Genomic DNA, 22,218 nt, shown 5'->3' with positions numbered 1-22,218 from the left:
AGACATGAACTCATGTCTGCAGCTGCCCTGGACGATGTGAAAGTTTCTGTGGCAGCATCCAGGGCTGTGGGGCTGTGCTTACATGGGCATGAAGGCCCCACCTGCTGTCCTTTTAGAACACACTCCTAACAGCAGTCCTGACCCAGGAGGAAGGAGGACATAGTCTGGGTTATGTGCAGGGGGATCTGCCTGGGACTTTGCATCAGGACACATTTTCACTAACGATACTAGGGATCCAGAGACAATCTGTTGACCAAGAAATGAAGCCAGAGCACTACATTCCTGAACACTAAAGTTCCATCCACCAAATCTGCCCTAGGGCCTGGGTCAACAAGCTTGCAACTAGCCTGGGACTGGGACAGAGCAGGCGAGCCCTCAGTGTTGTACAGATATTATGAGGTTGAAAAAGGTCACTTGTCCAATGATCTGGATGGATGTCTGTTTCATACTGCCATGGTCTATCATCTAGTCCCTAAAGAAGTGGATTCTCCAACCAGTTTCTTACCGTCCGTCAGTTGTCTGTCCAGAAGTAATGTGTAAGAGCCTCAGCTTTGAAGGTGGGTAGCCATAAATTTTCATGCTGCCTTGTTACTTAATAGTTCTAAGATTCAGGCATATCAGTTGGTCACTAGGACATGTTAGTATGCAATAAATTATATAAATGTATATGTGCCTGTGTATATCTGAATAATTGTGTGCATATTATTAAGAATGCACGGATATGACCACATGTCCAATGATTGGGACATCGCTTCAAGTGAATCAGGCATTCTTGATGATAATAGCTGTCATTTTTGAGCCATTATTCTTTTTTTTTTTTTAAGATTTTATTTTTCCTTTTTCTCCCCAAACTCCCCTGTACAGAGTTGTGTATTTTTAGTTGTGGGTCCTTCTAGTTGTGGCACGCGGGACGCCACCCCAGCATGGCCCAATGAGCAGCGCCATGTCCGTGCCCAGAACCTGAACCAGCAAAACCCCGGGCCATCGAAGCAGAGCGCGCAAACCCAACCACTCAGCCATGGGGCCAGCCCCTTGAGCCATTATTCTATTTTAGGCATTCACCCAAGTGCTGTGTATACATTAGCTCCTTACTCACACAAACTTAGGCAGTAGATATTATTTTTAACTTTTTATTTTTATGGATGAAGAAATTGAAGCTTAGAGAAACTAACACACTTAAAGTTCCAAAAACAATTACACAGCTACGAAGGACAAGGCTGGATTTAAGCCTAGGCTCCCTGATTTGGAATCTCATGCTCTTAACCACTCATATATATATATATGTATGTATGTATGTATATATGGAAGTAAACACACACACACGTGCACACACACACACACACTCACTGTGCTACTCTCCACACTGTGAGGCCTGCAGAGACCTATCTGGTTGCGTGGCAGCAGACTTTGGATGCACCACTTTGTACCATCGTTTTTCTTATTTTTTACTTGGCTCATTTTTGTTTTGCATCTAAGTGTATCATTTCCATAAATTTTAATGAGTTACATGTGATCAGGAAGGAGATAATCTGATTGAGCATACTAAGAGTTTGAAGTCCATCCACTTCTATGATTAGGCCTCAGTAGAAAATTGAAATTTCCCAGAAACCATCTCCCTACTGAACATGTAGACTCTTGAGCACTTGAAATCATCATACTGTTATCAACTAACCACTCTGAAAGCCAAATGTATTAGTAAATCAGCTCTTTCCTGTACCAGCTTGAATTTTTTATGGTGATTGTTTAAAGATATTCAATGGAAAAAGACTTGTGCAGAACACAAGGCTGTAACCAGAGCAGAACGAGCTCCTCATTTACTGATTTTCTCTTTTGCCTTTAGCAGCATGTAGTATGTTTTCTCACATTTCACCCTGAGAACAGATTTCTTGTCATCTTTTATGGCTTTTTTCCCTGTACTGCACTATTCTGTGTCTGGTCCTCATGTTACTCCCTGTGTTAACTAGACTTTAAATTCCTCCAGGTGTGGACATTGTGGCTGGCTGTGTGCAACGTGGAGGGCACCGAGTTCTTTCCACTCACCCTTGTTCACCAGATTTGCTTGCTTGTTACATGATAAAGAGAGTAGTTAGAGCCCTTTGAAGTGTGTGGAACGTCCCTACACTGGGTTCACTTTGGACATGACATCAGCCTCATCCGTTCCTACACCACCAAAGTAGGCCACCTCTGTTTAGTTCATGTTAATGGAATAAATTAATAAAAAATAGTAGTTTTCATTGTCCATTTTCATCACTTAACTATGCTCAATTTATCATTTTCCTTTCTTATTTTTTGTCTTATGTATGTTAATTTATTTAATCCCAAAATATAGTAACTTCTTAGAGAACAGGTTGGGTTATCCATACCATGTCTAACATATATTAGTGGACATTCAAAGAATACTTTTAAATTGAAAGGGATAAAAGCAGTGAATAGTATTGTTGGGTGTTAAAATATTTTCAAATAATGGGGTGTGACTGAGTTGTTTAAGTTAGAGATAAACTAAACTGGGATATCAACTATTAAATTTTATCAGATGGCCCTAAATATTGGAGTAGTATCAAATTTCAAATCACTTTCAATAATAATACTAAATATTTATTATACACTTACTGTATGCCAGGCGCTGTCCTAAGGGCTTTGCATATATTATGTCACTTAAACCTTACAACAACCCTATTAATAGATACTTTTATTATCCCCATTTTACAGATGAGAACATCAAGTCCGTAGAGGTTAGGAAATTTGTCCAGCTTTACATAACTCTTAAGTAGCAGAAGTGGGATTGAATCCTGCCGGTCTGGCCTCATAGTCCTGCTCTTAACTGCTAGCCTGTAATACCTTGTTTCAGTTTATTGTTGTATACGTAAACTTGATAAGAAGACAGACTTCGTTTATTTCAGCTCTACAAAAGTGCAAACATACTTTGTGTTATCTTGGACTTTAAAAATACCAAAAATAAGTTTTAAGAAGAAAATCACATTTTGCGTATGTGCGTGTGAAGAAGACTGGCCCTGAGCTAATATCTGTTGCCTGCTTCCCTCTTTTTGCTTGAGAAAGATTGTCCCTGAACTAACATCTGTGCCAATCTTTCTCTGTTTTATGTGGGGTGCCACCACAGCGTGGCTTCACGAGTGGTGCTAGATCCACACCCGCTGCGAACCCTGGACTGCTGAAGTGGAGCATGCAAACTTAACCACTATGCCTCTGCACTGGCCCTAAGAAAGTCACTTTTTACAGGTTGCTGCCAGTGACTGAAGCAAAAGAAAAGGCCACAAAAATAAATACACTGGCAATTGAAGAACTTTTCAAATCTTGGCTGTCATGTATGGAAACAATGCTGATTCAGTGTTGTAGCTCACCTGGTTGAGCTCTATAGAAACTTCCAATTCGGACTTGCAGATGTGGATATCGTTTCTGTAGGAATTTGGCTGAGATGGACATCACAGCCAAGCACCTGCTATGGTCCTGGAGGCAAGTAATAGCTCTGGAAGATCTGTAGGGTATTTATTCCCTGATTTCTTGAGAAGAGAGACAATGCTAAACAAAGACATGTGCCTGATATTGTTATCAAGTCTGGGGATAGAATTGGGAGTAGATGTTCCAAGGGAAGAAGGGTTCCTGGTGGAACAAGATTCCCATTGAAATGGCAGCGCTTGGTTCATGACTCCCCCAAATGCACAGTGTCCAGTTGATTCAGTGCACACTGGTGAACGGACACCAGATTATTCCTCCAGCTTCACACTGGGCACCTTCTTGCTCACGTCCATGGACTAGATGATTGCCATGTCTGTCCTAAAGGAAACCTGAAATCTAAGAGTGGAGAGAATTTGATAAGATAAACCTTCAGGAACCAAAAATGGTACCATTGAAGAATATCATCGAAGACAGGCACTCAAGACCATAAATGAAGCAATTTTTTAAGAGTCCGTAAACATCTGCATTCAGACTCAACATTTGTGATTTTGGGTATCTTATAGTTTTGTTTCTTTTTTTGTTTGTCTTTTTGAGGAAGATTAGCCCTGAGCTAGCATCTGCTGCCAATCCTCCTCTTTTTGCTGAGGAGGATTGGCCCTGAGCTAACATCCATGCCCACCTTCCTCTATTTATATGTGGGAGGCCTCCCACATCATGGCTTGACAAGCAGTGCATAGGTCCGCACCTGGGATCCGAACCAGCGAACCCCAGGCCGCCAAAGCAGAATGTGTGAACTTAACCGCTGCGCCACTGGGCTGGCCTCGATATCTTACACTTTTTTAGCACTATCTCACTTTCCCTGAATTAATTTTTAAGGAAAAGGAAAAAAATCTGTGTGTTTGTACTTTGGAGACTGCAGGAGCTAGGTAATTTGTCTTCCTCTCTAGTCCATTTTGTGGACAGAATCCCCAAGGGAAAGTGACTTAGCAGCAGCTCTATGGAGGAGAGAGTTAAAAGGCTGAATACCGGGGGTCCTGGACGGAGAGAGACAAAGAAGGCCAGTACAGGGAACCTGCTTGGGGCTGACAGTGGGGGTGGGGGTCCTTCATAATGAGCCGCACAAATGTGTGAGACATTATTCAGACTATAGGTGATGTTTGGTGTAAGTTTGGATGTAGAGATTTCACGGATTGAGGATAATCCAAGGCTAATCCAGAACCTCTCCTCTCCCCAGCCTGCCACTTCACCCCCTCCCGCTCCCCACAAATGCCAACACCTACTATTTGTCTTTCTAGAAGTACCTCCTTAGAAGATTGCTGATTTGCTGTAAATCCAAACCCAAAAGAGTTTCTACCCACCATGAAAAGGACCAGTGCTCAGAAGAGGTTTCAACCCTGTGTTGGAGGAAGGGAGGCTGGATTCAGGGAGAGAGAGGGGTGGTTTGTATAAAAGACCTCTTCCCTCTTCAGCCCCACGGAACCAGCCGGAAGTGGACCACAGGCCTCTTTCCCAGGGACTCCAGTCGCAGCTGCAATCAGCTCTGCCATCTGATTTCTGCTCATCTCAAGTACCTGGAAGCCCCTTTTCCCTCTGCCCCACCCGACTCATCTTCTTACTAACCAGGCACATCGTTCTGAGGAGTGTGTGTGCGTGTGTATGTGATGTTTGATGTTGTGCAGCTTTTCAAATTGAATCTCCTTAAAACTGTGAATGAATATTAGCACAAATAATATACTTAAACTGCTAGGAATACAAGAAACAGCTATTTTATCTTTTGAGTACATGTTATTTTACAATTGAAAAGTTTTGGAAATCCCTTGGATAATATTCCTGAGGTTCTTGGAGCATTCAACATAAAAACACTCTATACATTTTTAAGATGTGGTAGCCGTGAATTTCTAGATTTCATCTTCTCCCAGGAATGAACTATGCGTCATCTAGGTGATCAATCCTAGAAAAGCCATCACAGTGGAAGGGTGAGATGCTGCTGTCTTTTGGCAAAAGGAAGTGTCTGTCAGAACAGTGGCCGTAACTGCTGGGAAAGAACCTGGCCCATGTATGGTTTCTAAGCGTAGTCTCGGAAGCCCTGACGAAAGGAATAGCTCTGGAGAGTTGAGTTCTTTGGTTTTCTTAGGGAAAAAATGAGTAAGCCCATAGTCAGCCCTTTTTCCTCTAGGAATTTTGCAGTGCTGAGTTCTCTGCCAAGGAGAAGACTCAGTAGGCGCAAGGCTCTCCTGGACTGCTTGGTTGTGGATGGGCATCGTGAGCCCATGCTTGCTTGGTTTTTTTAAATAAACTTTTTTATTTTAAGATAAGTGTCGATTCACATCCAGTTGTAGGAAATAGTATAGAGAGATTCCCTGTACCTTTTATCTAGTTTCTCCCAATGGTAACATCTCGCAAAACTATGAACAGTATCACAATTAAGATATCGGCATTGATGCGGTCAAGACACAGCACAGTTCCGTCACCGCGAGGATGCCTCCTGTTGCCCTTTATACCATGACCCCTCCCTCTCCCCAACCTATGCTTTTTGAAGAACACTTTGATGCCAATGGTAAAAACAAACTATTTGACAGGCATGAATGTTCATCTTTGTCAAGATGTTTGACACCCAGGAGACAGAGCCAGTCTGAGAGGTGAGTGCTGAGTCTCTTTTCCTGGTATATTCCCATCTCTGCTGTGTTTATTTTCCTAGGGAGATTCTTCTGTATTTTCTTCCTGAGTGTCAGCTGCCATCAGATTTCGGCTACACACCTGTGGAGGAACTTCTAGCAAGTTCTGAGGTAAGCTGGCTTTTTTGAACTCTGAGGGAGTGACAGAATAGCCTGAATTTAATCTTCAGTGAAGAAAAACGTAAAGTGTTACCAGTAAGAGGACATAGAATGGCTTAAGTGAATGAAGATGGGGATCTTTATACCAGTGGATGGCTCAGAATTAAAGCTGCATTTAAAACCAGTGTGGCCGAGGGTTAAAGCAGCTTTGGGAAGAGCTTACAGCCCGAGAACAGTTGGTTGCAAGGATCAAAAGAAACAGGCCATAGTCTCTGATTTCCCTTCCCCCTCGCCAAAAGTAGGGTTTCTATCTCTTGGATACACTTCCTCAGCCACCTTTTATGAGGACCTGAGGTGAAGGCTGGATGGGTCAACCGTTTTAGGTGCCCAGTGCGCTGGTCGTCTTAGAATCTCTGAAACTTCACTGGGAAAGAGGAAGAAAATTGTATTTACCAAATCTCCTCTCAGGAAAGCCCCATATATGAATGGAAGGAAAACTTTGATCAGCTACCTGGGGCACACAGGGTGAGCCTCACGCTGGCTCACAATGGGCAGTGCCCAAGCTGCTAAGTCACCACAGGCTGTGGTCAAGCTGAGAGAGGTGTCCAAGCCTGAGGCCACCAGAGCTGCTCACAGGAGTGGAGGAGAAGAGGGCACAGGGCAGGAGGGAAGGGGAGCCCCTTCTCCACCCTCGTGCTCAGTGTGGCTTGTGGAAAGTGAGGATACACATGGAAAGGCTACCAGCGAAAAGAGCACCAGATGATTAATTTCGCAAAGTGCCGTGTGCCCAACCTGATCCTAGGTGAAATCCTTAGTTTTCTAATCTACAGTCATTGTTTCTGCTTCTTCACCTTCTGTTCTCACCTCATCCCCTCCCATTGGGCTTCTGACTCCACTCCTTCACTGGGACTGCCTTGTCAGGCAGTGACCGCCATGCTGACAGATGCAGTGGTCACATAAAAGCCTAACCTCTCAGAGGCCTTCAACTGAGTCGAGCACTTGCTCCTTTTTGCAGCACTTTCTCTGGGTAGCTTCCATGACAACACACTTCTCATTTTCTTGTTTGCCTCCTTCTCATCTTCTCTGCTGGCAGCTCCTTCTCTGTTTGGTATCTAAATGTTGGCATGTCTGAGGAGACGCTCCTGGACCACTTTCTCTGCCTATTAAACACTGTTTCCAAGTGACCTCAACTTATCTCTGACTTAAATACTGTTGCACTTGACACTGACTCCCCAGTCTATTTCTCTGGCATTCCCACCCAAGAAACCAGACTCCAACTACCTTCTTGACATCTTTTTCAATATTTATTATTTATCATTTACTTTTCCTTCACCGTGATTATTTTCATCCGCGAATGTTTTTAACCATGTTGTATTAGTTATGTAAGCTGCCTTGATCTTCTTTTGGAATGAGCTGAGGTATACTTAAGTTAATTAATTTAATTAGACCCAGGCTTACAAGACCCACAGTACCAATGTTGGCCAGTTCTTGGCCTTGATGGATTTTTTTAATACTAGATACCTGCATGTTATAACTCTGTTGTAGACAGCTCATTCTCTAACAGTTAATATCCTGTTCTATTATCATTTGCGAAAACAGCTGGAGCAATGCCCAGAGGAGACAAACAAAAAGCTGAAAATATGTATCAACCAGGTAAGCTTCCTTTCAACATAGTCATTTATATTCTAAATGACCCTGTATTCCAAAGGAGAAATAATATACATTTCCAAATGTTAGGTTTGGAAGGAAATCAAATTTGCATTCACTTATCAAGACTTAGATTAATGTGTAGCATATCAGATGTCACAAAGCAACATCTTTTTGAATTTTAAAATATGTTTCCACAGCATAAAGCTTATGAAACACTTGGAATAGGACTGCATTTTGAACAGGAAACATGACATACTGACTCTTTAAGAAACAGATTCACAAGGGGGCTGGCCCAGTAGTGTAGTGGTTAAGTTCACGCACTCCACTTCAGTGGCCAGGGTTCATTGGTTCAGATCCCAGGTGTGGACCTATACACCGCTCATCAAGCCACACTGTGGTGGCATCCCACATACAAAATGAATGAAGATTGGCACAGATGTTGGCTCAGTGACAATCTTCCTCTAGCAAAAAGAGGAAGGTTGGCAACGGATGTTAGCTCAGGGCTAATCTTCCTCACCAAAAAAAAAAAGAAAGAAAGAAATAGATTTACTGAATCCTTGAGACACTGGACTAAACCAGAAATCATTTGTAGATTAACATTTTTAATTATTTTAGACAATTTGATATCTCTCAGGGGGGTTTTTGCACTCTATCAACAGTGTAAGTTTATGATATTTCCTTTACAAAAGTAGTTATAAATTAATTAATGCTAATGAAAGAAAATAAAAGGAATTTTAAGAAATTCATCCATAGTTCCAAACTATTCCAAGATCACTATTTGGTGTATTTCATTGCAACCTTTCTCTCTCCCTGGGTAGATTTCTTTTTGTTTTTTACAATCTTCAAATAACACAGTGTATCTAGTTCTTAAAGATTTCCTGGGCGAGGGCGGGGAGGGCGGGGGGGGCGGTGGCGAGGGGGCAGAGTCCACAGAGTCTTTCAGTTCTACTTGAGAAATATCTCAAAAATTCATATGCCCTTAACTCCCTTAATTCACACTCAAGGGAACTGAGACTCTCAGATGTGAATTTGGCCACACTGACCTAGAGGATTAGTGTTGGAGCCGGGGCCGCTGAGGCCACAGACCCATGATAGAAGCCACAGCAGTCTAAAACTTCTCATGGCACTGGGATCGATATCGAGATGTCAGCTCTTCACTGACACTCTCCCTGTGTTTGCTCAGACAGGTACACAGCTCCATCAATAGCATGTAGACTAGCATCTTCTTTCATGTGCTTATGCTTACAGCCATATTTTGGAAAACTGTCATAACAACATGCAAATCTATAAAGACCAGCAGGTGAATGGTACCCCCTGGAGGTGTGCAAAGCACAACTGTAGGCAGAGGCACTGCCTCATCTCTTTTGTAGCGAATGTAGGGAATATTTGAGTCTTCTTGTTTTATAAATGAAATAGAATTGTGAAGTAAGTTCCCAAAGACATATAACTAGGCAAACTTGAAATCATAATTAGAACCTAAACCAGATTCCTTCTTAGAAAGGCAAATCACAAAGTATTTGAATTTTCAGATGTGCCTCAATTTACCACCCCTGTTGATAGATGTGCCTCTGATGTTTCTACGCTGCCTGCTGGACTGTGATAAGCAACTGGAAAGGAAGGAATATTGTAGTTCTTAGTTTCCTGTCATTATTCAATTGCAAAGTGAGTTTATTGTCTGAATAATATTTTTTTGAAAAATCGGTAATTCAACGTTTTCAAGTTGAAGGCTGACTTGTCGACATTTCCTAACTAGAATAAAAGGCAAAGTTTTCTTTCAATATGTTTTTGACGCTATTCTATTACTAATATAATTTTCATCAATGAATGTAAAACTGATTGCCCAGAAGCCACTGGAGCCGGGTACGGAGCTAGGCCTTTGATCTACGATACCTCATTTAACTCTCACAACAGCTGTGGGAGGCAGGTGTCACCATCTCCACATTAGTAATGAGGAAATAAATGGACAGTCAGAAAGATAATATTCCATGTCATGATGCAAGTGAGCAGATTCAGGATGGCAATCCAGGTTTGTCCTACTCCAAGGCTCATTTCTCTGCACCACTTTCTTCCATCCGATTCTTATCCAGACTGTCATACTTCATCCTTCTGATGGAGTTTGCACCTGTTACTTGCAATAGTGTCCTACAGCTTCCCAGTCTGTTGGTATTAAAGAGTTACTGTTTACTTACTAGAGACCTTGACATTACATGATGAGGTGTATATGGAGAGACGCTGACAGTGAAATGCTGGCGGGGAGGGGCGTGTGGTAGGCAGGTTGTTTAGTGTCCCACCAGGACTTGTCCCAACTGTAAGTGTGTGGCAGCCAGCTTGAAGAAGTACCAGTAAGGCTCCCGGATCTTCCTGCAGATCTTCACCTGCTGCTTAGGGATCCCTGATTTAAATACTTACGCTGTAAAACTTAGAAACTTGCTAAGAACTAGATTGTCATACATCTGTTTATTCAGGCTTCTATATGTCCTTCATGTCTGTTTCTCAATGGTATTTTTTCGGTGTCTACACTATCAGTAACGGAGCCAGGTAGTTAGGTCTTCGAGGCCAGACTGAATAAGATAAGTGTTTATTCAAGGTGAACAGTGTTAGCATCGATGATGAGTAGCATCCTCCTAAGGTTCAGGGCATGTGGAATTCAAAGAATCAAAGCAAGCGGAACAGTCAGGAGACCATGAGTTCCTCTTGAAACTGAGATGTTGCAAGAGAAATACCAAACAGTTGGATTCTCGACTCCCTCTCACATGTAACTGCTCGTCTTGAGGACTTTATTAATGACGCTAGCTACTAACTATTAAAATCACTCCTTGAAATCCATGTAGAGGACAAATCTATGCACGTTGCTTTAAGGTGTATACTTTTAATAACGGGAGCCACATCAAAGCACAGAAGGACCCTTGATAAGTCACAGACTTCTTTGGTCACCTTACCCTGACCACACCTCTAATTTTCATAACTGCTATCAGAGTAGTAGATGGCTCATGACAGTATTGGTGGTCCTGTACAACCTGACCCAAACAACCAACTTTTATTCTTTCCTCTCACAAGCCATCTGCTCCATCCAAAGTGGAATTGCTCCAGCCTACTAGACTGGCCTGCCTCTTAGTCTTTCCCCTGCTGGCCCCCAGAGTACTCCTGTCCACTCTCCCAGCCCACAGTTGGCCTCTTGAAATCCTGCTCACCCTGTGGAGAGCCTAGTCAGTGCTACCTTCTACATCAAGCCTTCCTCAGTCTCTCCTTGTGAAATTAATCTTGACTTTCTGTGTTCTGAGAGAGACTTCAAACTCTATTTTAGCGTTAATTAAATTTTCTGTCTTGTACTGTAGTAGTTTCTTGTACTTTATTTTCTCCCCAACTAGATGACAGAATCCTTGAAGTTAGCAATCCTCTCTTATCAAACTCTGTATCCTGGCGGCATTCAATGAGTACCTTTGAATGCATCTGGGCCACACTGTTTGTGTGTTGAATCACAGCTCATTGTTTCTGCCGTAGGATCTGCCGCATAAACACTCACGTGCATATCCCCGTCAGCGGGGAACAAAATCGATAGATGCTGTAGGCCTGCCTTACTTTATGCGAACTTGTTGGAATTCTGGAGCTCCAGAGCTGCTAGAGCTCTGGCTTTTTAAATTCAAGGCAGAAAATTAAAATCTTAGTTGAATATCCTTCTTTTCAAATCTTAATTCCATTCTGAATTTAATGGAGTTTGTGATTTTTTCCATTTTTGATCCACCACAAATACCTCTACAAGAGTAGGTTTAATGCCAGAACTAAGCCTCTCCTCTGGTTACAATTCTCTACTCACCTGAATTAAAATGTTAATGCAACCAGAGGCCCTTTTACCTTAAGGTTAAGAAGTTGTCAGAATTCTGCCTTTTACAGAAACTTCCTGGAGATGTTAGCCTGAGAAAGGCAGAAGAATAAATCGGGAAACTGGCTGGTAGTGTTTGAAGGAAATATAATTTGCTGTTACAAAATTTTTACAGTGAACTTTGAGAGACTGGATGTGGCTTTGAATGTAATGTGCTATATAAACATTTTAATGTCATACTGTATTAACAGTGTTGTCTTCTGAACTTTTTATTTTGAAATAGTTATAGATACCCAGGAAATTACAAGATAGTGGAGAGATCCCATGTACCCTACACCCAATTTTTTTCCCAGTGCTTACTTTTTACATAATTATATCATTATAGTACATATCAAAACCAGGAAATTGAAATTGCTGAAGTGTGTGTCTCATTTTAACATATGTGTAGATTTGTGTAACCCCCGCCAAAATCTGGGTACAGAGCTCCCATTACGACAAAGATCTCCCCGTGCTATCCCCTCGTGTTCACAACCCCGTGTACACCACCCCTGACTCAGGGCAACCACTCATCTCATCTCTATCTCTATAATTTTCTCATTTCAGGAATGTTATGGAATTGGGCTCATTCAGTGTGTGTCACTTCATGATTGGCTTTATTCACTCAGCATAGTGCCCTTCAGATCCATTCAAGTGTAGAAATACAGTCATGCGTCGCTTAACGACGGTGATTTGTTCTGAGAAATGCATCATTAGGAGATTTCATTGTTGTGTGAATATCATAGATGTCCTTACAAACCTAGATGGTATAGCCCACTACACACCTAGGCCATATGGAACTGATCTTATGGGACCCCCGTCATGTATGCGGTCTGTTGTTAACTGATACGTCGTCATGCAGCACGTGACTGTAGTATGTTCCTTTCTATTGCTGATGAGCAATACTGTTGATTTTCTAAATAGTTGTTTTTAATAGTTTATGTATCTTTTTAATTTTATTTGTTTTGTTTTTTGTTATATATTTTATAAAAAACTGTTTCTTGGCTATTGTTTAGAATGGCAAAAGCTATGAAATTCTAGAGGTCTGAAAATTAAGACCTCTAAGTGGCTGGTGACATCTGAACTCTCTGTGACCCTGTCCTCCTTATTCCAGCTGAGCTGACTTTATTTCCCTTACTCCACCTTCAGGCCGTGGGAGATGTTGCTCCCTGGTTTTGACTGAGGCCTCCATAGGAAGCATCCAGGAAAGCTTCTTGGAGGAGGTGGTTGTTGCCTTAGTTGTAAGTCATTGACTTCTTGTAGGTTGAATGGAGGATGTTCGAAAGTAGATTTCCCTCCAGTATCTCAGAAAGCAGCCTGGATTTGAAGGCCGGATTGGCCCATGTCTCTGAAATCCCCTTGCTGTGGATGCTGTACACGTGCTCTCCTAATTCCCTCCTGTTTAGTGCTGGCTGTGTGGCAGGCATTGGAAATACAGAGGTGAACAAAACTATTTTTTTTTTTTACATTGAGGATACATTCCAGAGGGAAAGACAGATAACAAACACTTAAATAAAACATAATGTAGTGTCACATAGTGATTGATACTAGCCACATAAGTAAATAAATATAGGCTAACATATGTAATGCACCGTAAAATAATTGTGCAGGGCTCACGGGTAGAGAGTGAAGTGTGTTGGGGAAGGGAAGGCTATTTCAGATCCAGTGAGCAAGGGCTGTCTGAGCCGTGTTTCCCCACAGACCTGAGGCAAAGAGTGAGGCCTGCTATAGATCTGGGGTCAAACTTAGCAAACAGAGAAAGCAGCCAGGGCGGTGGGCCTGAGGCAGGAACGAGCTTGGTGTCTTCCTGGAAGAAGGAGGCCAAGAACTCAGGAAACAAGGTAGGAATAGGCAGAGACAGGTCAAGACTTCAGAGTCTAATTTCTGGTGCCCTCACACGAGCTTCCAGGCAGTTTAAGACTCTAAAAACCTAAGATATCTTCACATGGCAATCTGCAAACCTCACAATTACATCTCAGCTTTAATAAAATACATTATATATGTGTGTGAGTACGTATGTGTGTGTGACACACACATATAGGACCAACGTTTGCCACCGTGAAGTGTATTGGGGGTCCCTGCTCCCCAACACTCCCCTCAGTTAATAGCACATGGAAACATAAATAATTGGAGGGTAAGTTGCTGATGTATATCTAAGTCAAGTCCTTCAAGTCAGGACTTCAATGCTCTTTAATGGAGACTCCACACCTCTCAACTCTAACAATATCTGTGCCTTACTTGGAGCACAACACACTTTCCCCCATAAGGTATGCTGTTTGCATACTTGTATTAGCTCATTCTGTAGACTAGAAGCTTCTTGAGGGCAAAGACTGAACCTTATATATCTTCGTATCACCTATAATAAAATTCAGTGCTTTGAATTTAGGAAGTAGTTAGTGAATGTCTATTAAACAGAATCAATATATTGTGGGATATTTTTCTGTTTAAAGGATTTTATAGAAAGAGGAGAAATTCATGAGGTCATTGAGTGCTTCAAGGGGATGATATGGACAATGTCTGGGAAGAGCCTGTATGTATTAGTGAGTGTGGTGGAGGAAGGGGAAGCAGGGAAGGGTAGACCCAGAAGACCAATGAGGCTGCCTTACAGTTTTCCTGGCAACCCAGTCATATTAGAGCACAGAAATCTCCTTATTACAGAAACATTCAAAGGTTTGTCAAAACACGATTTGCCCTGCATGTCTTTTCTCGGAATATCCCCTGGCCCCTGAAATGTCGATACAAGCAATTAATGTCATTTTGAAATTGAAGCTTTTGGCCTCTCCATTCCCTCTTTTTACTCTGTGAGTACCTCAGGGACAAGATGAGCACTTGGGAAACAACCGAGACTCTTGAATGAGCAAAGGTCATGTGCATAAGTATGTGACCATACCCTTTACATCAAGATAAGCAACCTGAAGAGAGTGACAGAATAGGAATTTCTCTTCCTGTAGCTTCTGTGTTGTTCAGATGCTACAGACTTGAATTATAAATTAACACAACACCATCTGCCAAGAAAGCCCCAAGTGGCGGGCCATTCTGTCATTGCCCATGAGCTAATAGTGCTGTGGAGAGAGTCACAAGCACCTGCCCCTTTGGGTCTTGAATAATCTGGTATCATTGCTGAGAGAACAAATTCAGCCATTACTGGGTTGAACCTTCTTCATTCCAAAGCAAGGGTCTCCGAGCCCCCCTTGGTGTCCCTTTCTTGTTCTTATGTTAGAGTTACTGGACTGTTGATCATTTTTCTTCCTCTCTCTTCCCTTTCATCAGATTTTAAGTTCCTTAAAGGTATCAACATGTCTTAAGTTTAGATCTCCCATAGTGCCTGCATACAGAGTTGACTCTTGGTACCTATCTGCTGAGTTGGAGTATGGAATTGCTTTCTGATAGTAGAGAGAAAAGTAATGTTTTAAAAATATACTGAAACTGTTTTTAAAAACATTCCCAGATCCAGAATGTTTACATGGTCCAATATGAAAAAAAACTAAAGAGAAAAATGCACTCTATTATCCATGATGCAAATAGAAGAGGAGTAGTTAATGAAATATCTCTGGGACAATGTGAAAGAAAAAGAAAAATTGCTGAAGATAAACTGAATAATCTTCGTGTGAAACTGGCGGTGTTGTTGCAGAAACTTCAGCTGGTAAGTAACGAAGTTGTGCTGGAGTGGTAGAAATATACTTTGGAAAGAGTAGTTGGCTAGTATCTTCTCCTAACATAGTCATCCACTTACTGACTTTTGACAAATTACTTAACCTGGCCCTTACTCTCCCTGTAAGGATGTTGAAATCATAGATAAATAACTTTGAAAGTATATCTTAGAACACTTTTTAAAAGTCTTTTATTTTTTGTCTTAAAAATATCAGTCTTTGCCTGTGCTGTTGGTATAGTTTGATCAGCTGTCACCTCAAGAGCATATTTCCAGCAGGAAGTTTTTTCTAATTTTTTCACACAACAAAATATTTTAATTTTTATCCTAAAACATAAATAAAGATAGACTCTTCTAGGGCCAGCCCCAGTGGCCTAGTGGTTGAGTTCGGTGTGCTCTGCCTCGGTGGCCTGGGTTTAGTTCCCAGACACGGACCTACCACTCGTTGGTGGCCATGCTATGGCGACAGCTCACATACAAAGTACAGGAAGATTGGCCACAGATGTTAGCTCAGGGAAAACCTTCCTAGGCAAAAAAATAGACTTCTAATCTCAGAGGAGAGGTCAGGAAACATCATGTAAGTATGAATTCCTGTCTGTCTTGTTTGTTTGTGTATTTGAATGCCTAAGGAATTGGCCTTCTATGATAGATTGAGCTAATGAGGAAAGGTCCATCTCCTACCATAGCACATAGAAATGATGGATAAAATTCATCAACAATTAAAATGTATATAGCCAAAGTTGAAAAGTCTTTCTGTAGATGCTAGAAATAAACTGAGAAATCAACAGTGAGGCTAGGAAGCACGTGGCATTTTGTACCCAGACAGAACCCTGAGTCTGGGAGAGGACACAGGGCCTTCCTGGGCCATGCAGGGAGAGGGCAGGAGCTGAGTCCCCTACAGAGAGCCCTGACTGGAGGAATGGAGGACTGCATTGCCCACGAAGGGGGTGGAGGAAAGACAAGGAAACTCGCTGAATGTCAGTATAGTACATGATGAGCGTGGACTTTCAAGGTATCTGCTGGGGTTTCAGTCCTGGCTTTGAACATTTCAAGGTAAGAGTCCATTCCTCCTCCAAAAAATATACATCTTTTGGTTTCTCTGGGATGTCTCTTGTATTAAATACAAAATAAAAAACACAAAAAATATTTTTGCTCAATTTAAGTCTGTAGCCAAAAGAGAAGATCCCTCCCTTGGGTGGGATTGCCTTGGGCAGTCTAGGCAACAGTTAAAGTGTTTCATTGTTAAAATGAAAAAGGACAATTAATTCTGTTTTAACGTAATGATAATTATATTTGTGCTTCTGTCAACAATACTACTTAAACCAATTATTCGAGTTTAGTTATTGCAGTAAGAGTGGGATTTGAGTGTTCCTTTTGGTTCTTGTGGCTGTAAAGGGTGGCAGACGATTTCGTGTGTCAAAGATCTGGTAGAGTCTGGCACACGTAGAGTTTCAGTGATGGTTGTTGTTTCACCAGCAGGAAAAACTAAAGAGACCAAATAAATTCTAGATCATAGAAATTGCATACCACTCTCTGTCTAAAAAGTTCATAAAAATTATTGGTTCTCATAATAGCAAATCTATGTTTGGCTAGGAGAAAAAAATGAAAGAATAGTAATTTACTCCTCCTTCTATGTCAAACCCCTGGGTTCCCTTGCAGTAGCCAGAGTAATTATCCTAATTTAATTTGCTTTATTCACAGAGTTTGTTAAGGAGGTGAGGGGCTTTAGCCAGCAGAGTGTGAAAGGTTTTATCTAGTATCATTGGAGAGGCACTCAAAGGGCTCCTGCTCAGATATATTTACTCTCATCCTCCACTTGAAGTTTCCATTTTCACCATACTGATAGCCAGAGCAACTGTGGTGGACTGGAGCAGAGACGTGAGATGAGTTGGCCTGAAGCATATGGATGGGGCAGGCACGTGAAGAACCTGGGGCCCAGCCAACCTGACATCCGAGGAGGAAGGCTAGTCCACCAGGCAAAGAGCAGCAGCCAAAGGATTAGACGAGACCAAACAGACCAAGAGAGTCAGTGTCACGATGGGTCCCACAGGGCATTCATTCCTCAGGGTCACTAAATGTTTGGAAATCTAAGTGATTATCAATATCGTGGAAACCTGTGTGCAGGAACAGGGCCCTAATCATGAAGTTGGGACTCAGTGTGGTTCAGCCATTTTGGAGGACTGAGCAAATCTAGGGCAGAGGGGGCAAAGCAGAAGCACATTTAATGGAACCAGGCAAGGGAGGGAGAAACTAGGATGGTGGTTCCAGACTCTTACTGGGAACAATAATAAAGTTAGGATTATTTCGGAAAGGTCCTTCCTAAAAATTCTTTTATCCATCAGCTCACTTGGAGAGTGAGTTGATCCTGAGGAAGTAAGATTTAGGTCAGTAAAGAGGAGCATTTGCCCAGCTGTTCATGGACCAAGGAGCCCAGGGAAGGACAGCATGAAGTTACCCCAACAGAGAACTGGGGGAAACAGAGCGAAGGAGGCAGATCAGAACAGCAATCCAAGGGCTGTGGGGAAGATGCTGTTGAGGAAAGAGGAGAAACGGAGAAGCCAAAATTCACCTGCTCATCAGCTTTGCTTGTAAGGCCAAAGAGTCACGAATTTTTAGAATGGGAGATGAGAGCCTGTAACAGAGAAGCGGGGCCAAGAGACGGGGGGAGGCTTAGGATTATGACAGGTAATTAAATAGAAGGAAAAATACCGGTTGAACTCACTTCCACTAAAGAAGAAAAAAATGATCCAAGTTCCTAATCACTTATAAGCATAAAAGGAGATGAAATGTGAAAACGTTTTGAAAGGTTAAAAGCATTATTCCAATGCAAGGTGGGTTTTGTTGCTACACGAATCACAGGCAAGACAGTTCGGGCCGCCCACATTACCGGAAGAAACCCCGCAGCTTCTCCTCCTGCTCTGATTATCCCTTCTCTTTTCCAGGGTGGTCCAGCAGGAGACCTGGAGCAGATTGACAGTTATTTAGAAGCTTTGCTTAAAGAAGATAATCTCCTTTTCCAGAACACTTTAAATCAAGTGACTACAGATCCGGGACGTAGTCTCCCTTTAGAGAAAAAATGAAAGCACTTCTCACAATTAAGAGTCAGAAGCGATATTCCCTTTTAAAAAATGCTAATAAGAAAAAGGAAGATTCTTTTCAAAAAGATATTTCCCTTTGTACTAAGTTATTGTAAAGTTCATCCTGCTTAACACTAAGAAAATTGTACACTTTAGAAATGGTGGCTGGTTTACAATTTACATATTTCCCAGTCCTCTGCTCTAACTCTTTCTGTTCTTTCAGAAACTATTTCTAGAGTTCTTGATTTCCCAGGTGAGCTATTAAGAAAGATGGCAGTGTCATTTAGCCTTAAATTTTATTTTCACTTAGAAGACTGTAAAAACTGGAAAACAGTGGTTTTCAAAATCCAAACACAAAGGACGACAGAATCGCCTCCTTTTGAAATTTGTGTTGAAAAGGAAAGACGGACCTTCTGCTCTTTCCCTAGTACAGCCAACAGACAGTACAGCAGGAAAAATAAGTCCTCAAAAAACTTTGTGATATAGTTTATGTGATAATTTTATTATTGAGTTATAGTAAAAGAACAAATCTTCTAACTATAATGTGAACTCACATTACAGATATGTAAGAACGGTGTTTTTACATTTACATATATATAAGGAATTGCGTTTTTACATTTTCCTTGATAACTGATTGTTTTGTTTGTTTAGAAATGTCTGCAACTTTGGAAAAAAACAATAAAGCATTTAATATTTGTTTGTGGAATTGCATAATTTTAATTTTGTGTACAGACACATAGTACAAAGTTCAGAACATGTGAAATGGAATGTGGGGAAGAGTCTTCCCTCATGCGTGTCTTTGGCCACCTCATTACTCTTCTCAAGGGGATGCTTTTACCTGTGACTTGTGACCCATCCAGAAACAGTCCATGTATATAAACCTTACAAATCCTTATATAGATATAAATATGGATGTTATAGCATCCAAAAGATGCTGTTGCTCTTTCCACTTATACCTTCCGGATCACTCCATATCAGGATCAGAACATAGACATCTCTCTCGTTATCTTTAACTGCTCCTCATTGTTCCATTCTGTGGACATACCAAGGTTTACTTATTCTCTTTTCAGTGGACATTTAGGTTTTTTCCCCATCCTTTTGTGTTTACGTGCACATAACAGTGAATATCATTGTCAATATATTCATTTCACACATGTGCAATTATATCTGTTAAACAAATCCCAGAAGATGAATTGCTGGGTCAAAGGGCATGTACATTTTACTGTTAATGGATATTGCTTAGTAGCACTCCATAAAAATGTTGTTAATATGCACTCTGTTTATTTACACTTTCGCCTCCCCAGTGAAGTATCAAACTTTCTTATCTTGCTGATCAAATAGGTGAAAAGTGGTAGATCCTTGTAGTTTTAACATTTCTTGTATTATGAGTACGGTTGAGCATCTTTTTGTGTTTAAAATTCATTTGAATTTTTAAATTTGGCCTTTGCTCATTTTTCTATTTGCTGGTAAGTATTTTCTTACTGATTTATAGGAACTATTTTCATATTGGGGAAATTATCTTTTTTATATTGTATGTATTACAAATATTTTCTCATAGTCTTTCATTTTTAGATTTTTTATGATATTTTGAGGCTTATGGGATTTAAAAAGTTTTGGTTGAATCTGTGGCTTCTGGGTTTTGTAGCGGTACTTAGGGAGGGCTTTCTGATGCTAAAAGTATAAGGAAATTTTACCTTGTTTTCTTACAATGATTTTAATAATTATATTGTTAAATCTTTGATTCACCTAGAATTTATTTTGGTGTAAGGAGTAAGTTAAAAATCCAACATTGTGTATGTCTTTCCAGATAGCCACAATATTGTCCCCAAATAATTAATTGAGTAATTAATCTTTTCCCCGCTGATCTGCAGTGCCACCCTTATTGCATGTTAAATTCCTATTTTTATTTGGGCGAAGTTCTTCAAAAAGCTCCATTATTTCTCATTGATTGTTCCATCTTTTCTTACGTTGGACCCATGTTGTTTTGGTAGGGCTAGTGCAAAATTTTATATTTCAGAATTTGCCTGTATCCTTTCGTGTTTAATTCTCGTTCAAACTTAGAATTAGCCCCTACCCCTCACATTTTATTTGTATTTTGTTGGGTTTGTGGTGATATTATAGATTAAGATAGAATTATCTTTTTTTTATATCAAGTCTTTCTACCCAGGACCGAAATATGACTTTCTCTATGTTCAAGTCTTCACTGGTGCCCTATATTAGCATTTAAAATTTTTCTTCAAATACCTCTGGTATATTCCAGTCATATTTATTGTAATTAGATTTATTCTTTGACCTATTATAAATGAAATCTTTCTCCTATTATCTTCTAACTGATTAATGTTTTATATAGCAAGACTCCTGACTTTTGGATGTCAATATTGTATACAATATAAGAATTCTCATACTATTTGTAGTAGTTTTAAACTTTTTTTTTCTGTATCAGCAAGTAATCAGTATGCAGATCTTTTTTAAAGCATAGTTTATATGAAGAAACACAGTTTCTGGATCTCAGGTTCTTGTATTCTTGATATATCCAAAGTTTTCCTTCCACAAGAGATTTTCTTGGCCCCTTGAAAACTTTCATTACCTTCCTCTGCCATCATCAGTATCCATTCTTCCTTTAATCTAAAAATTGGTGATTAATAAATGTCAATGGTGACAAGAAGTCAACACCTCTGAGCATCCATCTGGCAGACATTTAGAAAGAGTCTGAAGTTGAACTTCCCAAGAGAATGGTTTTTGGAGATTCTAACAGGATATTCCTCATATTTCCTAACTGAATAATCCCCAGGCCAGAGTCCTCATTATCTCATCGTCTTTCTTTTTACTCTGCATAAGAAATCTCACCTAATCTAATGGTTTCAAGTCATACTTCCAAATGAATGAGTTCCAAATTTCTATGGCCTCATTGAACACCTATTATTTAACTTTAATTATGAAATAGAAATTTTCTGTTGAAGGTCTACATTGGTATGTTTGAAACAAAATTAATCATATTCACCCTAACCACGCCTACTTTCTGTCAAGGCAGTTCATTGAGGCCCCAGTGGCTTCAGTTTTTGGGGGAACCTGGGGTTTTAAACAGATAATCGGGTACGACTAAGGAATAGGAGCTAAGACAGAGACCAGACTTATGAACTGAGAAAATATAGGTATTGGGGAAAAAAGATTAGGAGGGGGGAACCGTAGTTGGGACCAGATGACCCTAAGTGAGATCATGTGTTTCTGCTACTCCTATGTGTGGTTCCCCATCTCTTACTCACAAGATGACTTGTGGACCACGTGGGGCAATTCATTTCCAGCCCTGGACCACAGACACAGTTCTCAGGCCCATTGAGTCAGTTCTCAAGTCCACTGCACTTGGAGCTTGGCTTGGACAAAATTGACTTGGGAACTAGAGTGGGATAAAACTAGCAGGCAGACGGCATGGGTAGCTGTAGACTTGAGAGAGAAAGGACAGGAAGAGTGAAAAAAGAAAAAAAGGCAAGAACAATGCCTGAAGACACAGCCCAATGTGTTCCTTTCTCTGCAGACCACACTTTTCTGCCCACTACATCTGCAGAGTTTTTTACTACTACTAATATGGATATCTCTACCTATTTCCCTCTCCTATAAATAGACTTCCTTTTAATTCAACAATACTCAGAATGTATCATTTTTCCATGGTTTTAAAAAAATGTTCTTCGTCTAATTTATCTTCACAATATTCAAGTGTGGAAAGGCAAATACTCTTGCTCCTGTTTTACAGATGAGGAAACTGAGACTGGAGAACCTAAGTAATGTTTTAATGTAGTTAAT

General features: G+C 40.8%; 1 protein-coding gene across 1 annotated transcript in view; it reads left to right on the top strand.

Annotated features, from left to right (window-relative positions):
* MORC1 (MORC family CW-type zinc finger 1) overlaps positions 1 to 19,099 on the top strand; it is a 157,160-nt gene extending 138,061 nt beyond the window's left edge. The window contains exons 24-27 of the mRNA XM_070508528.1: positions 6,113 to 6,200; positions 7,788 to 7,841; positions 15,143 to 15,337; positions 18,286 to 19,099. Of these exons, the coding sequence (XP_070364629.1) occupies positions 6,113 to 6,200; positions 7,788 to 7,841; positions 15,143 to 15,337; positions 18,286 to 18,423 (475 nt within the window). The 3' untranslated portion in view covers positions 18,424 to 19,099. The remainder of the gene's footprint in view (positions 1 to 6,112; positions 6,201 to 7,787; positions 7,842 to 15,142; positions 15,338 to 18,285) is intronic.
* Positions 19,100 to 22,218: the final 3,119 nt, after the last annotated feature.

The sequence above is a fragment of the Equus asinus genome, chromosome 5 (genome assembly GCF_041296235.1).
Source record: "Equus asinus isolate D_3611 breed Donkey chromosome 5, EquAss-T2T_v2, whole genome shotgun sequence".
Classification (NCBI taxonomy): domain Eukaryota; kingdom Metazoa; phylum Chordata; class Mammalia; order Perissodactyla; family Equidae; genus Equus; species Equus asinus.
The sequence above is the reverse complement of the archived record's forward strand: the minus strand, read 5'-3'. Positions and strand labels throughout refer to the sequence as shown.